Source organism: Pseudoliparis swirei, chromosome 9 (genome assembly GCF_029220125.1).
Source record: "Pseudoliparis swirei isolate HS2019 ecotype Mariana Trench chromosome 9, NWPU_hadal_v1, whole genome shotgun sequence".
NCBI lineage: Eukaryota > Metazoa > Chordata > Actinopteri > Perciformes > Liparidae > Pseudoliparis > Pseudoliparis swirei.
In genome coordinates, this window is record NC_079396.1 from 24061547 (window position 1) to 24076771 (window position 15225).

The following is a 15225-nucleotide window of genomic DNA, read 5'->3' on the forward strand; positions in this document are numbered from 1 at the left end:
AAGAAAAAAAAGTCAAATATCTTAATGCTATAAATTCTGCTGTCGTTTCATCTTCAGCAGCTTCAAGAATCCGTACGACATTTCTCTGCTTCTTAAATTAACTACAAAGCACGGCGTTGGAGTAGAAGCTTAATGTATTTACTTATCTGGTTATTGATTACTCATTACCGATGAGCCCGTTTGCTATCGGGTGTTTTTTAATGAATGAATTTGTAGTGGAACCACTTTGCTGATCTGCATTTAGACAACAGCTCTAGATGACTTGAAGAAATCCGCCTTTAAAGAGGTCGACTCAAGGTCACGCAGATCGCACTGAAGTCATTAACCCCCTGCTGGCGGGATGGAGAAGCGTGTTTTCATTACGCAAATCGACAAAAAACTCCGTCCATCACAGTCAGAAGCTGTAAGAGCCGTCATCATCTTCAGATTGTCCTCTTTCCGACGGTCCTTGAACACACCACGTGTGACGAAGGCTTCCGTCAGACACACAAACGTTGCTTAACTTTAAGATATTTCATCAAATACATTTTACTCTACGCGTCTCATTTAGAATCTTCCCCCCAAATAAAACCGGTTCAAAGTAACCGGGGCCTGTAAACGAGCTTTAAATACTACGAGGAAGCCGCGGTTGACCAACAGTCACGTGACAACAACAAATCGGTGAAACCTAAACTTCTTTTTTGGACACATACAGTAGATGCCATTGTTTGACCATTTCTGGAAAAGAAATGAAATGCATTTTATTTGTATTTCATGATGTATGGCCTGGTACCGGTGTCACACACAGAGGAGTTACGTCTACTTCTAGCCACGATGGTGCCGTTTCCATGGAGGTGCATGACTGGTATATTGCAGTGAAAATCAAAGCCACTTTGAGAACTGATTGGTTATTACCTTCGCATTGAAAATGCTGAAGGTTATGTTTTGATCGCCGTGTATTTATTTATTTATTTGTATGCGTGTTACTCGCAGAACTCAAAAATTATTAAACCGAATCGCATGACATTTGGTGGGATGATTGGTTATTATCCGGGGACCATTTGATTAGATTTTGGGATCGATCGGGTCAAAGGTCAAGGTCATGAAAAGGTCAAAATCTTCTTGAATCGCATGAAATTTGGTGGGATGATTGGTTATTATCTGAGGACCATTTGATTAGATTTTGGAATCGATCAGGTCAAAGTCATGAAAAGGTCAACATCTTCTTTTTACCATAGTAACAGTACATTTGTATCCAATTGGCATGCAACTAATGCCAAAATGTTCATAATTCTATGCCCAATCTTGTGATATGCGAAGGTATGCGCTCTACCGAGTGCCCGTTCAAATTTACATATAGTTTAATAAACCGTCAGTCCTGCATAAAAACACCTGTTCATCTTGTCCAACTCAGGTGTCTGGCGTCGCTAACATGACGGAGACGGCTCACAACATCCCCCGGCATCCCCGGCGGGAGATAAACTGCTTGTTGGAGCTATTTAATTACCTTTGCATTGAAATTGCGGAAGGTTATGTTTTGATCGCCGTGTATTTATTTATTTATTTATATACGTGTTACTCGCATAACACAAAAAGTATTAAACCGAATCGCATGAAATTTGGTGGGATGATTGGTTATTATCCGGGGACCATTTGATTAGATTTTGGGATCGATCGGGTCAAAGTTCAAGGTCACGAAAAGGTCAAAATCTTCTTTTTACCATAGCGCGGTAAATTTTTATCCAATTGGCATGCAACTAATGCCAACATGTTCATAATTCTATGCCCAAGCTTGTGATATGCGAAGGTATGCGCTCTACCGAGTGCCCGGTCTAGTTTGACATTTGTATTTAGGTTTTATTGTCAAGAAATATTGATTATTTAGGTTATATTTTGATATGTTAGTTGTTTCTTATGATAGTTGTAGTTTAGTTTAATACATTTAGTTTTAGGTTCACTGATTGGGTAACACTGGGCACCTGTGGTTATATGTAGAGGTGGGTAGGCACAGGACCAGCATGCACCAGGGTGGCCAATGGTTTTTTACCACAGCACAGAGAGGAAGTGTCAACATTGTTTGTTCTTTTTCGTTGGTTTAAGAATTAAATTATCAGAATAATACCAAGCGGAGATGGACATTACTTTCTTTTGCATGCGTCAACACCGAAACCCACGGTGCATCAATTCAATTCAATTTATTTGTATAGCCCAATTTCACAAATTACAAATTTGTCTTGGAGTGCTTTACAATCTGTATACATAGACATCCCTGCCCCAAAACCTCACATCGACCAGAAAAAAAAACCCAAATAACCCTCAAAAAAAAAAGAAAAAAACCTGAGAGAGAGAGGAGAGGAGGATCTCCCCAGAGATGGGATGCATGAGATGTAATGTATACAGAGACAGATTTTTATTTAAATAATAATGATAATATATATGACAGATGTATAGAGTGTATCAGTAGTAGGCATATTCACGATGGAGACCTCCACGATCCATCAGTGGCGGTTTGATTTATAGTTTTGTTTGATTTCGTACGACAAATGGCTGCTACACTGCTCCTGAAGCTCCTCACTCGTTAGCGGGAGCAGCGCCATCGCGCCCGTTCCTTCGAAACCATCACCGTAACTCTGAAATTTCAATCACGTGACCCCCAAAATCCTCTGGGTTTTTTTCCACTAATATGCTTTTAGATTTCACCAGAAAACAGCAGCAGCACCAGCGAGATGTGGAGATATGGAAAATAATAAATTTCATAATAACAAGGGGAGCAATCAATATACTGGATGTAGAGTATTATATCTGTCCAGGAAAGGAAAACCATTTCCCCCCCCAATTAATGCTCAATTAATGGGATTATTATCAAGTGCATCACGACCGCTGCACGTAGCCGCCCAGTTTTAAAAAGGTGGAAAGAAAAAAAAAATAGAGCTAACTTTTGCGTTTTAGTACGTCAAAGGGCCGAATGCTGGTGGAGGCAGTGCAACGGGTGGCTCGCTGGTTCCAGAGATGTGTGTGCGTGTGTGTTTTTAGAGAACAAAATCATCCATTGTGGAACAACATGAGTCATGACTTACATAACCGAACATGGACTCGTTTATTATTTCAGGAAATCCCCCCCCCCCTCCGCCCCCCTAGGCTAAAGTGTTGCAACACTAAAATCTTTTGACTGACATTTATTCCAGGCATATAGAAGGTTTGAGTCTCCATAAAACACAACAACAAAACGTATTAGACACTGATGATTGATTATAATTGGAGTTTTTCATCCCGTCCTTTGGAACGCCGACGAGCGTCAGGCTCTCGCGTGCTTAGAGATCACGTCGTCCGTGAGGCCGTTGCAAGAGACCGAAGACTGGCACGCTTCTCCGAGGCCGCGACCCACTGGCTTCGCTTCGCATTTGCAGGGAAGGGAGCATTTGAAGCGGAGAAAGAGAAGAAGAAGAAAAGAAAAAAAGGCGTTCTGGAAAGCATCAACGTTAAAGGAAAGATCCCTAGTACCACACAAAGAGCTGCGATTGTGAACCACGATGGCGCTGCCCGACTTCACGAGGAACCCTCGGTGGGACATACCTGACCAACCAGCTGGACATGCCTGACCAACCAGTTGGACATACCTGACCAGGTGGAGGTACCTGACCAGTCTGAAGTCAACTTCAGACCTTGGAGGCGGAACAAAAACACTGGTTGGCTGCCTCGTGTTGAGCAGATAGAAAGGGGAATGCTGCAGGAGGCGAGTCCTGCAGCCAAGAGAGACGCGCGGTAACAAAACACCCCGGCGACCACCACCACTCGATTCAGCAACTTCATTACAGCAGCCGAGCGTAACTACCTGGCAGCGGGGGAATCAATCTAATCAATCTATACGGCATCCTAAGAAATGGTCGCACATTAAATTCCCCGCTGGAACTTGGTGACATTCTCAAAATGACATATTCCCCCGGGTGTGTAATAAATGAATGCTCTGTCAATGCAGCACTTTTTATAAAAGGCAGCAGCTTGCCGTTGCAGATGTGTTGTTGGTTCTTTTTCGAAGCTCATATATTACTAACAAATTGGTCTCTTTCATGCAAGACTCTCACGGTAAGGACGTTATAACAGGTGTTCTTCATAAAATCAATAATGGCTGAATTCCTTGTAGCTGCTTACATTGACATGTTTAGGTAAAGTGTTACGGTAAGAGGGGAGGCAAACTTAAGAATGACTTTTAGGTGATTCATAGTTGCACAGGAGCACTAACACAGAAACTCCCAGATTGTATTGCTACAACAGACAATATCTAGTTATTTGAAGATAGTTAAAGCTAAGAAGTCTCTGAATATGAAGTCAACTTTGACTCCCATGGTACATTTCAACGGCGGTTGGAACTACAGATTTCAATGTTGGGAAAACTGATGACAACAATCTTCAACGTATCAACGCAACTCTTTTTTTTCGGGGGTACATTTTTGTAAGCGTGCATCCAACTACGGCTCTGGCTTTTTCTCCACGGCAATGGTCGCAGAGGCTCATGGGTATCGTAGTATTTAGAGCCGTTAGCCGTCGCCTGTGGCAGAAAAGAAGTTTAAATAATCCAAACTTGCAGTCATAACAAACGTATACGAGACTCCCGTGTTTGAGGACAACTAAAACGAGACATGTTTCCTGTGATAAAGGCCTGTTATGTTACGCAGGCGTAATGAAGCGGTGACATAATACACCAAAGTTCCAAGCACGACCGAGTAAAACCCATTAGTTCAACACAAAACCCCACGTGTCATCGTGTCATACGCTCCGTGCTCCCTCTCCATTTCTGTCGGGAGATTTCGTGGGGGCACTTTTTTTGGAGATGAGGCACTCCGACGGCAGGAAAGTGCTCTTTACACCAGAGAAATAAAACCGTAGCCGGCACTTTGAACCATAGCACTAAAGGAGCACTAAACAGATGCATCAGGGCAAATTTATGAGCCCCGATGTCACCTTACTTCACGTGGAGAAAACAACGAGGTAGTCGCCGTGAAAAGACAGTTCAGAGACCGACTATCGTCAGGTGGCGTAGCAGCAGAGTGTCCTTCCGATCCTAAAAAGGGGGGTGTACGATTCATCTTGAAGGAGTAATGATCCCTGCCGTATATAATGCTGCGTCTAATTCTCCGTCGGGCTGAGTGATTTCTTTTCTCCCCTCTCATCACTCTTGTTTGTTTTTTCGTTTGCCGTGTACTTCTCTCTTCGCTCCGGGATCTCTCTTGCGTTACCCCCCAAACTTCTGCGTTCCTTTTGTCCCGTGCATCGGCAGAGACTTCCGAGCATTCTTTAATTATTCCATAAAGCACGGAAGGTGCTCGCTACGGCCGGTGTTTTCATTAGAGCGAAACCCATTAGAGAATACGAGCGAGGTGAAAACTAGAGAGACGGGTCAATACAACGCAGCGGTGGGATGAGATTCATTGACACTCGCACGCTGCAGTCCAGATCCAAATGGCAATTACGGACGCTATTGATTACTGTGTATACAATGCATCAAGGGGGAAAAAATGGTCACACCAAAACAATATTTCATAAATGTTTAGCTGAATGATATGTCTGTTATGCGGCACGCAGCCACGGAGTCTTGCAGACCCAACTTCCCCAGAGGGGACCGGAGCAAGGAAGCAGTGCTCAGAACCCCGGGCAGCTCCTGTGTCCTAAAGAAAGGCCACAACTCACTACTGCCACCTGCACCACTACTACTACTACGACTAGCACTCCTACTACCCCTACCAGCTTCACCACCACCTCTACTACTACCACTACCACCTCTACCACTACTACCACTACCAGCTTCACCACCACCTTAACTACTACCACCACCTCTACTACTACTACCATCACCACCTCTACCACTACTACCACTACCAGCTTCACCACCACCTTAACTACTACCACCACCTCTACTACTACCACCTTCACCACCACCTTAACTACTACTACCACCTCTACTACTACTACCATCACCACCTCTACGACCATCACTGCTACTACCCCTACCAGCTTCACCACCACCTCTACTACTACCACCTCTACTACTACTACCACTACTACTACTACCATCACCACCTCTACGACCATCACTGCTACTACCCCTACCACCTTCACCACCACCTCTACTACTACTGCCACCTCTACTACCACCTTCACCACTACGACTATCACTCCTACTACCCCACCAACTTCACCACTACGACTATCACTCCTACTACCCCTACCAACTTCACCACTACCAACACCACCTCTTCTACTACCACTACTACGACCTTCACCACTACTACCACCACCACCACTACTACCCCTACCACCTTCACCACTACCAACACCACCACCTCTACTACTACTATTATTACTACCACCACCACCACCACGACTACTACTACAATACTACTACCACCACTACTATTACCACACTACCACTACTAACGTACACAAATCCTGATCTGTGCCTAGACTGTTAGGCATATTCTTTAAGACACTGTAGAGGAAACAGAGGTGACAGACTTTGAGTCTTCATCATTCATTGGTATTCAAGCGGAACTTCATCACTTCATGCATGTTAAGGCTTCAGGTGGAAAAAAAGAGGGCGTACTTAACTTTAAGCAACTCAACTTTTCATTTATCTTACCCCTTTTCAGTAATACCTGCAGTACTGCAGTTTGCACGAGTCGCCTCCTTGAGTGAAACAGAATCAATAGAGCTCAGTCTGAACTACGAGGAGTAGCGCTGATTGGATTTGAGGTAAATTGAGATACTTTTGGAGTAACCTTGAGACGCAGGAGGTTAAGACAAAGTGAAACAACTCTTTCATAATGGAATGGTTACAAGGGGACGGGCACATTGATCGAGTTTAAATTCATTCTGCTTTCAGACTAGACAAAAGCTCATTTCCATGTTACACATGTTACGGCCTGAAGTAAGCAGGATCCATCAGTCTGGCGATGGTGATGGTAAAATAAAAACAAGTTTTTGTGTGTGTTTCTTCTGCACTGCGAAGAAACACCGGCTACCGAGGTTCTTGCAGGTGCGTTCCCGAAGCCTCTTGAATAATGCACGAAATGCCAAATCCCATTGGAGGTATCATTCCAAGGGAAGGCCTCCAAAAAGCTGTGAGATTAGTTTCTCCCAAGAGAAAGACTTCAACACCGGCTGCTCCCTTAAAAAAAAACTAAATGTTACGCCGCCGTCTCCCCGACCCGCTGCTCTCTAACTCGCCGCGTTTTAACTCCCCTTGTACAAGTTTGAGCTTCACCCCGCGGCTCTGTTGCAATGAGTACGGCCCGTTTCCTGTTGTGAAGGAGGAAACGGACAGAGGGCACACCCCGGCGCAAAAAGAACAGACAAACGCTGACTCGGGGGTTTATCAATCTGCCTTTCTGCAAGAGTAAGTGCAACTGGACACGGCTGCAGAAGTGCACCAGTCTGCTCATTTAATCATAGCCGCCTGTCCAATGAACGACATACGCTGGCGGCCGCACAGCTGCAGCGACTCACGCGTCGCCCCAATGCGTCCCCCGTTTTTTACATGTCCTATCTTTCCTATATTCTTTTGTTAGAATAGGCATTTCTGTAGTTTGAAAAAAAACACACAATAAAGCGTCTCATGACGGCTCGGATACCTTTTGCCCTGAAGCCGAAAAAAGCAGCTCTAATGTAGTTATGAAACACTACTATTGTTTGTTTTTTGAACTGTAAAATATAGAAAATGTAAGCCTTGAAGAAATGTGCTTCCCGCACTTCATCACGTTTATTATAGCAATGAGAAAAGCAAGTGCAGAGGCAATAAAGGAAATGCATGTGGGGCTATTTCCTTTTGCTGTATTCAGAAGAGAAATCGTGGGTAATTTCAGCGTGTCCAAGGTGTGTGATTGAGTGTGTACTGGCGATCATATTGCATGCCAGACATCGCTATACTACACACTTCTCTGCGTTACCTGTTGCCTACACTTATGCATCCTAAAAACCCTCGACCCAAACTTCCATCTTTGACTACGCCGACGCTCAGGAATTACATCACGAACGTTACGGTGTCCTTAACCCTCCTGTTGCCTTCGGGTCAATTTGACCCCATTCAATGTGTAACCCTCCTGTTACCTTTATATTTACTAACATATTTTACCCTCGGGGTCAATTTGACCCCAGCAATTAAAACCTCCAGAAAATTATTAGAATTAATATTGTTTTCCAAGTTTAAGTGTGAGGTACTTTATGTTTGTTTGTTGACTACCTAAATAGCCCTTTAAACATATAAAAAAGTTGATATTTCTTATATGTTTGAAACAGAGAAAAACAGCCTGGGGTCAAATTGACCCGAAAGAACACCGACATTAAACATTGAATGGGGTCAAATTGACCCTAAGGTAACAGGAGGGTTAACTGAACTCCTTAGACCGGAGCGATCTCCTAACATCGGGGTTCACGCCGCCGCCGCCTTTGGCCGACGCTGTGATGAAAATGAATAAATCGCGACCGTTTACAAGACTTTTATACCGAGAACAGAAGAACACATCTCGTGAAATCGAGCGGCTCCCGCCTCAATTTACGACGACGTCAATGCGAGCGAGGACCCGACCCCGAGGTCCGCCGCGACGGCTCATTCAAGCGAACGCCGCGAGGCTTGGACGTTCGCCTTTCATGGTTATTGTGACGGTATTTTACTGGATCCGTTGTGCGCGTGTGACACGGCGGTCGAGATCGGGCCCTTCGATGTAGATCTGGGTTTGACTCTGTCCGATGAGGCGTGTCTTTATGAGGCTTTTCCCTCGCTTGAGGACTCGTGAGTGAAGGGCGCTCACATCGTCACGCGTTAGGCTCCGCGTTCATATGACTGAAGGACCTGTTTTAATCAGCTCACTAAGTACAGGCAGAAATATGTCTGGCAAAACAGATCTCATGAGTCGGTCCAGTCTGGTGCTGTCAAGTTATGGATCTCTAAAGGAGTTAGTGGTGCGTGACCCCCACTGGCTGTCTGGTCCGGCAGAGAGAGAGAGAGAGAGAGGAGGACGAGAGAGAGAGAGGCAGAGGAGAGAAAGAGAGAATGAGAAAGAGGCAGAGAGAGAGAGAGAGATGGAGGAGAGAGAGAGAGGCAGACGAGAGAGAGAGAGGCAGAGGAGAGAAAGAGAGAGTATGAGAAAGAGGCAGAGAGAGAGAGAGAGAGATGGAGGAGAGAGCGAGAGAGAGAGAGGCAGAGGAGAGAGAGAATGAGAAAGAGGCAGAGAGAGAGATGGAGGAGAGAGAGGCAGACGAGAGAGGCAGATGAGAGAAAGAGGCAGAGAGAGAGAGAGGCAGAGGAGAGAGAGAGAGCGGGGCAGAGAGAGAGGCAGAGAAAGAGTGAGACACACACGCAGTCATTTCTCATCTGACGTTTCCCTAATAGTCAATTTATTATTTAGACAAACTGGACCTTTAAGAATTCACATACCGTCGGTCACTCATCAGTGTTGTTGTTATTGACGAGCGGATGGAAGACATTTCCTTTCAGGATGCTCGCGTCATGATAAACGTCAACAGGTAACATGAACAATACGCTCTGCTCTGTCTCAGAAATCATAATATAGAACATAACTCAGTCATTTCTATATTGTGATTTCATTCAGGTCCTTGTTCATGCTGACCGGCTGGACTTCCCTCAAACCTCAAGCACAAAGAAAACATCCTCCTCCGCCTTCAACATGATTCTTTCTAATCAGGGAGCGATGATGAGGAAGTCTGGTTGTATAGAAGTCTGCTTCATGTGTTAAAGCTGCATTCTCTCTACTGACCACCAGGGGGCGACTCCTCTGGTTGTATAGAAGTCTATATCATGACTCGACTTCTCTCTTGATGTGTTCTCTCAGTAAACATTGTAAACATGAGTTTATGTCTCAGTCTCTAGTTTCCAGTCTTCTTCTATACAGCATGATGTCATCATTTATACTTTATGGTCATTTAGAGTCAAACAGACCATAAAGCAGGGGACGCTTTAGGGGCGGGGCTTCAAGGTGATTGACAGGTCTCTACCGTGGTGCTTCTGTCCGGTTGTCTGTGTTTCTGTCTTAAAACCTTAATTAACCCTTTCAAAGTTTATTTTTCAGTCCATTAAAAGTTAATTGTAACCATTTGAAAATGTTATCAGCTTCGCTTGGCTCCGCCCTCAAGATGGCGCCGGCCAAAATATCCGCAGCGCGGGGCTTCGAAACGGCGGCCCGGAAAAAACTATTTAGAAGAAATATTAGTTGTCACACACACACACACACACACACAAACACACACACACAGTGCGGCAGCCTTTCAAACGTCTCTCCACAGGTACGATGCTACAAATTGCTTCGGTGCTGCGTCAGCAGTTTCTGACAGCTCCGAGGACGACAATTGGTTCGACTGTGAAGAAGTAAAGAATGAAGACGAGGCGTCCGGCGCTTTCGGCCTCAAAGAGAACCGCTGGAGTGTCGATCACAGCCTGTGATGACAAAGAGAGATTTATTTGTTGGGGGGGGGGGAGGAAAAGAAAAACTCGGGAGGCGCCTTCTGCTTTTTGACTTTGAAGGTCGATGTGATCAATAGAGCCGTCGTCGTGGCGCTTTACGACCACGGTCTGTGCAGCAGGGAGGAGAATCAGAGGCACACACACACACACAGACACACATTGAGGCACACACAGAGACACACATTGAGGCACACACACACACAGAGAAACACACACACACACACGGAGACGCACACACAGAGAGACGCGCACACACACACACACAGAGAGAGACACACACACACGGCTCCGCTTTCACAACATGCCGGTTGGTTTTCCAGGATGATAATCAGGAGCGAGAGATCTCAATCTTAAAAAAGTTCAATGTTTTCGGAAACCGGCGCCTGGAATGAAGCCACGTTATTCTGAACATCGCAAAGAGGAATTTAAATCAATGTTGACCAGAAACGCCATCAGAGAGCGGCTCGTTAAAGTCATCGCCATCCTCTCTCACGGGGACAACCGGCGACATCAAAAAGAAACAGAAACCAACCGGAACTCCGTTTTAATGACCCTGATGTGAGGCGGGGGGGGGGGTCAAAGGTCACGAGGTGGCCTGCTTTTTCCTCCGGCTTTGCTGCAAGGAAAGGTGTGTGTGTGTGTGTGGGGGCGGGGGGTCCAATGACAGACGAATGCGGCCTGCATTTGATTATGAGTGCAAAGTTGCAAATTACCTTCGGCCGTTGCTTGAGATTTATCGGCGGGCCTGAATGCAAATCCTCCCCGGGGCGAACATTAATCTAGCTGGGGGTATTTCAATAGAGGGGGCTTTGCGTGGACAGAGGGGAGTCCATGAGCTCGTAAATGCGTTGTTTTTTTTGGCACACTGATTGTTCAGCAGGTCGCCGGCTAAACGAGGGGGACGCCGCCGCGAGAACCGGCTTCTGCCGAGAGGTCCCCGAACACATGCTGGGCCGTAAGTATTTATGAACTTGCAAAAACTCCAGTCTTCAGGGGACTTTAAGGGCCGACGAGGAGGTTAGAGTAAAAGGAGCCAAGAATGAGGCCAACGTGAAGGCCATTTAAAACCACCGGGGACTTCAGAGAGATCTTTCCGACATCGACAACCTGAAAAAGCCTTTGTCAAATACTTCCATCGACTCACTCCTCTGACCACCAACTCCTCCGAGCTCATCGAAGGCGCACTGTGCAATCAATGATGTCATGAAATAAACGGAAATACCTGTCAGACACACGCGGGCACAGGAGCTTTAGGATCAGGGTCATATTGCAAAACGCCTAATAAATATATGTATAAATACTTGTGTGTGTCTGCAATTTACAGTACACAGTGTATGACAAAGGAAATTAACAAATCACATTTGAGATGCTGGAAACAAACAAAAAAAGTTCAAATAATGAAATCTAACATGCGTTTATTAATATATTAACCCCCAACTTTAAAACTAAATGAGTGTCCCTCCGACACAAAGTAGTCCAATGTTGACGGAAGAGAAACCAAAACCAGCCGAGAAACGAGCATAAATAACACAAACACACTTTATCAGATCACTGCTTAGAAATAAAACCAAAACAGATGTTGACCCCCCCCTAACACTAATCTTCCATCAACATCTCTTATTTGCTCGTGGATTATCCTCATGATCGTTTGTTTGTTCTCGTTTGTTTGCGTCGCCTTCTGGCTCGCATCCCGCCCGAGGTCTGGCCCAGAACCAACAACTCAAACAACAAATCAACAACAACAGCTTTGAAACGTTGCCATCGGCTCCATGACGGCATTAACATGGAGCGAGTTGGAATTACCATCGATTTGTCTCGTTCATCAATATCCGATCACTCAAGTTTACGTGCGCTTGTTCCCCGACTGAGACATTCAGACCGAGATGACACGCAAACAAATCCTACACACGCAAATCTAATAAACACCAGGGCTCATTTAAACCCTCCTCTGAATACAAGATCCTAAAACACGTTGACTTTGAAGATCGATGTCTGGATGCCGTATTAATGCATTTAGAAAAGTCCAAACAAAGCTGTGCGGAAAAATAAATAATCACGTCGGCGTCACCGAATATTGTTTAATAACATCGAGGGGTAAACACGGGAAAAAGTTTAAATGCTGAATGTGAGCTGGCAGATGCATCAGCCAGCCCCGAGATGAGGAGAGAAAAGCACTCGCAGTCCCCCAGAGGACGCGATCAGGTCCCCACGAGGCCCCAGAGGACGCGTTCAGGTACCCACGAGGCCCCAGAGGACGCGTTCAGGTACCCACGAGGCCCCAGAGGACGATCAGGTCCCCACGAGGCCCCAGAGGACGCGTTCAGGTACCCCCGAGGCCCCAGAGGACGCATCTAAACGACTACGCCGAGGTCTGAAGCTAGATAAACACCAGCTGCTGTTTGCAGAAGGTGTTGATGTTCTAGCTGTTGATCTCCCGGCCTGCATTTTGTGAAACGTTCGAGTCCCGTAGCCGAAGGTAACGGAGACAGGAAGTGGCCAACGGTTTTCAGGTGACTCGCGCGACTGAAGCTACCGTTTTCATTCCCATCTGCATTACAAATTCCTGTTTTTTTGTTTTGTCATGCAAAGTTGAGTTTGTATGAGATCCCCTGAAGCCACAGAGGCTCCAGTCAGAGGCCGCGGAGCTTTGGGGCGAAGCGCTGACGTCAAACCGGCTAACGCGTCCTTTAAAAAAAGCGAGGCGGGCGTTGCTTAGCCGGTCCTCGTGTTCACCGCGTGGAGCGTCGTAGTTCAGCGTGTTAACATTTGATAACTAACAAAACAGAGCACACGTGAGGCCGAGGTCCAGATGAACTCCCGGGAAGTGAAGCCAGTAAACAGACGTCTCTCTCTGGCCGTTGACACCGTGTCCCTGACCTCAATAAGAGAGGGAAAACAAATAAAAAAATGGAAAGCTATACGGCTTCATTACCAAGCGCAGACTATTTATACCTCCCGTTTCCTCCATTCTGAAACGACCCGAGCGGATCTTCCAATCGGCCTCGATTCAAAACCGCTCGGCTCTTTAAAAATGTGCACGCCGCGCTCAGATTACAGTCTTCTTCTCATGATCCCGAATCCTCCACAAAGCCCAGCGTAGATTTATTAACAGCTGTCATATTTCATCATCATCTCGCGACCCTGGGACTCGCCTCACCGTAAAAAAAACCTCTGATCCGGTCGACCAGAGAGCTGGACTGAACCGCTGTGACCCGTGTCCGCGATGAGAGACGGCCTGACGGTTCAGGGGAATTACACAGAATACTCGGCAGTGCCCAGGAGAGATTTACGAGGGCGGAAAACCGAGGTAAAAAAAAAAAGGTCGACGTTACAGCATGTCCTAATCCCCGCCAGTCTGGTTTGAGCAGCCGGCGAAGACGCACAGCCCCATGACTCATCAGTATTGATTGATCTCCATGACACCAGCACGCCCTTCGGCACGAAAAAGGTCAAGCGGGAGCACGTGGATCTGCAGACTGTCGTCTTACGGCCGACTTCACCACACGGCCACGCGGGGGAGGGTAATCCTCCCTCTCTCGGGGTCTTTAGTCCTCCTGATGTAATGCTCCACTACATCTGCTTTGCACTGCTCAGAGGGCTGAACCCTGCTGCCTGCACACAGGGCATAAAAAACACACTTGCATAATGGATCCATCTCGATATGCCAGGGTTTTTTTATTCCCTCCCCCAGGAGTTGCAGCCTATTGCATTCCATAGATCTGGGATTAATGGGCCCGTCCACCACGCATATGAAATCCTCTTTTATGACCCACACAACAGCACGGGCGTATTTCAGACTTCAATCTTCTGAGGTCATTAGAAGCTGAGAACAAACCACGGTGACATGGCAGAATGAGCAGAAACTATGTAAAAGTCGAGTAAGTCTGCAGACAAATGAAATAAAGAGATGTCTGCACTGGTGTGTGGAAACAAGAGGACATGTCGGTGTCAGTGGGCACTCTCAGAAGGCCACATTTAACTTCAATGGAGATTGGAAAGCAACTGATGTGGCACAATGCTGCTGCATGACTTCTTCTTTTAATTATTTACGATGGACATGTACCCAAACAGAGATTATTCCACTTTCGATGCGCACGTGACATGTCTTACTTGTCCTGTGCCAGGTGCTCCTTGATGGCTCCCAGCGTGGCCAGGCTGCTGCAGGTCGCCAGGTGCCGCTGGTGCTGCTCCCGCAGCCGGCCGTTCTCCGCGCACAGCTCGGCCACTTGCTGCTCCAGCTCCTCGATCCTGCCCCGCTGCGTCTCCAGCAGCTTCTGCTGGGTCTCGATGATCCTGTTGAGCTCCTTCAGGTACTCCACAGCCCTGTTCGGGTTCCTGGCGTGGCTTTCCATGTCGCTCCCGGGGAGGAGGCGGTGGTAGGAGGTGGTGGGTAGGGGCGCGCACCGCGGTTTCCCACCACCGTCGTGTCACGCGGAAGGCTGGTTCCGTGGGTCGGGGGGGGGGGGGGGGGGGTTCACGCGCAACAACTCGGTGGGTTGCGCCTCTTACGCCTCGCCATTGTTTTTTTGGGGGGTTTTTAAGTCTGCGTGCGGGCAGAAATTCTCCCCGCACGCGCGTTTAGAAGTCCCACGATCGCGCAAAACAAAATAAAATAATAAATAAATAATACATCACGTATCAAAGCTGCAGATGTCTGCGTGCGTCAAAAAAAACACTCAGAATGTGACAGACTCGGCTCCATGGCGAGGGGCCGTCGCGCGCGCGGACTCTCTGTCGGTGAAGTCCGGTCCGCTGGCGGCGCGACACTCGGCTCC

General features: G+C 46.7%; 1 protein-coding gene across 2 annotated transcripts in view; it reads right to left on the minus strand.

Moving 5' to 3' along the window:
* Positions 1–15225, minus strand: part of LOC130199040 (IQ motif and SEC7 domain-containing protein 1-like) — a 71571-nt gene extending 56346 nt beyond the window's left edge. For both annotated transcript variants that reach the window (XM_056422216.1, XM_056422221.1), the window contains exon 1: positions 14561–15225. In XM_056422216.1, the coding sequence (XP_056278191.1) occupies positions 14561–14802 (242 nt within the window). In that variant the 5' untranslated portion in view covers positions 14803–15225. The remainder of the gene's footprint in view (positions 1–14560) is intronic.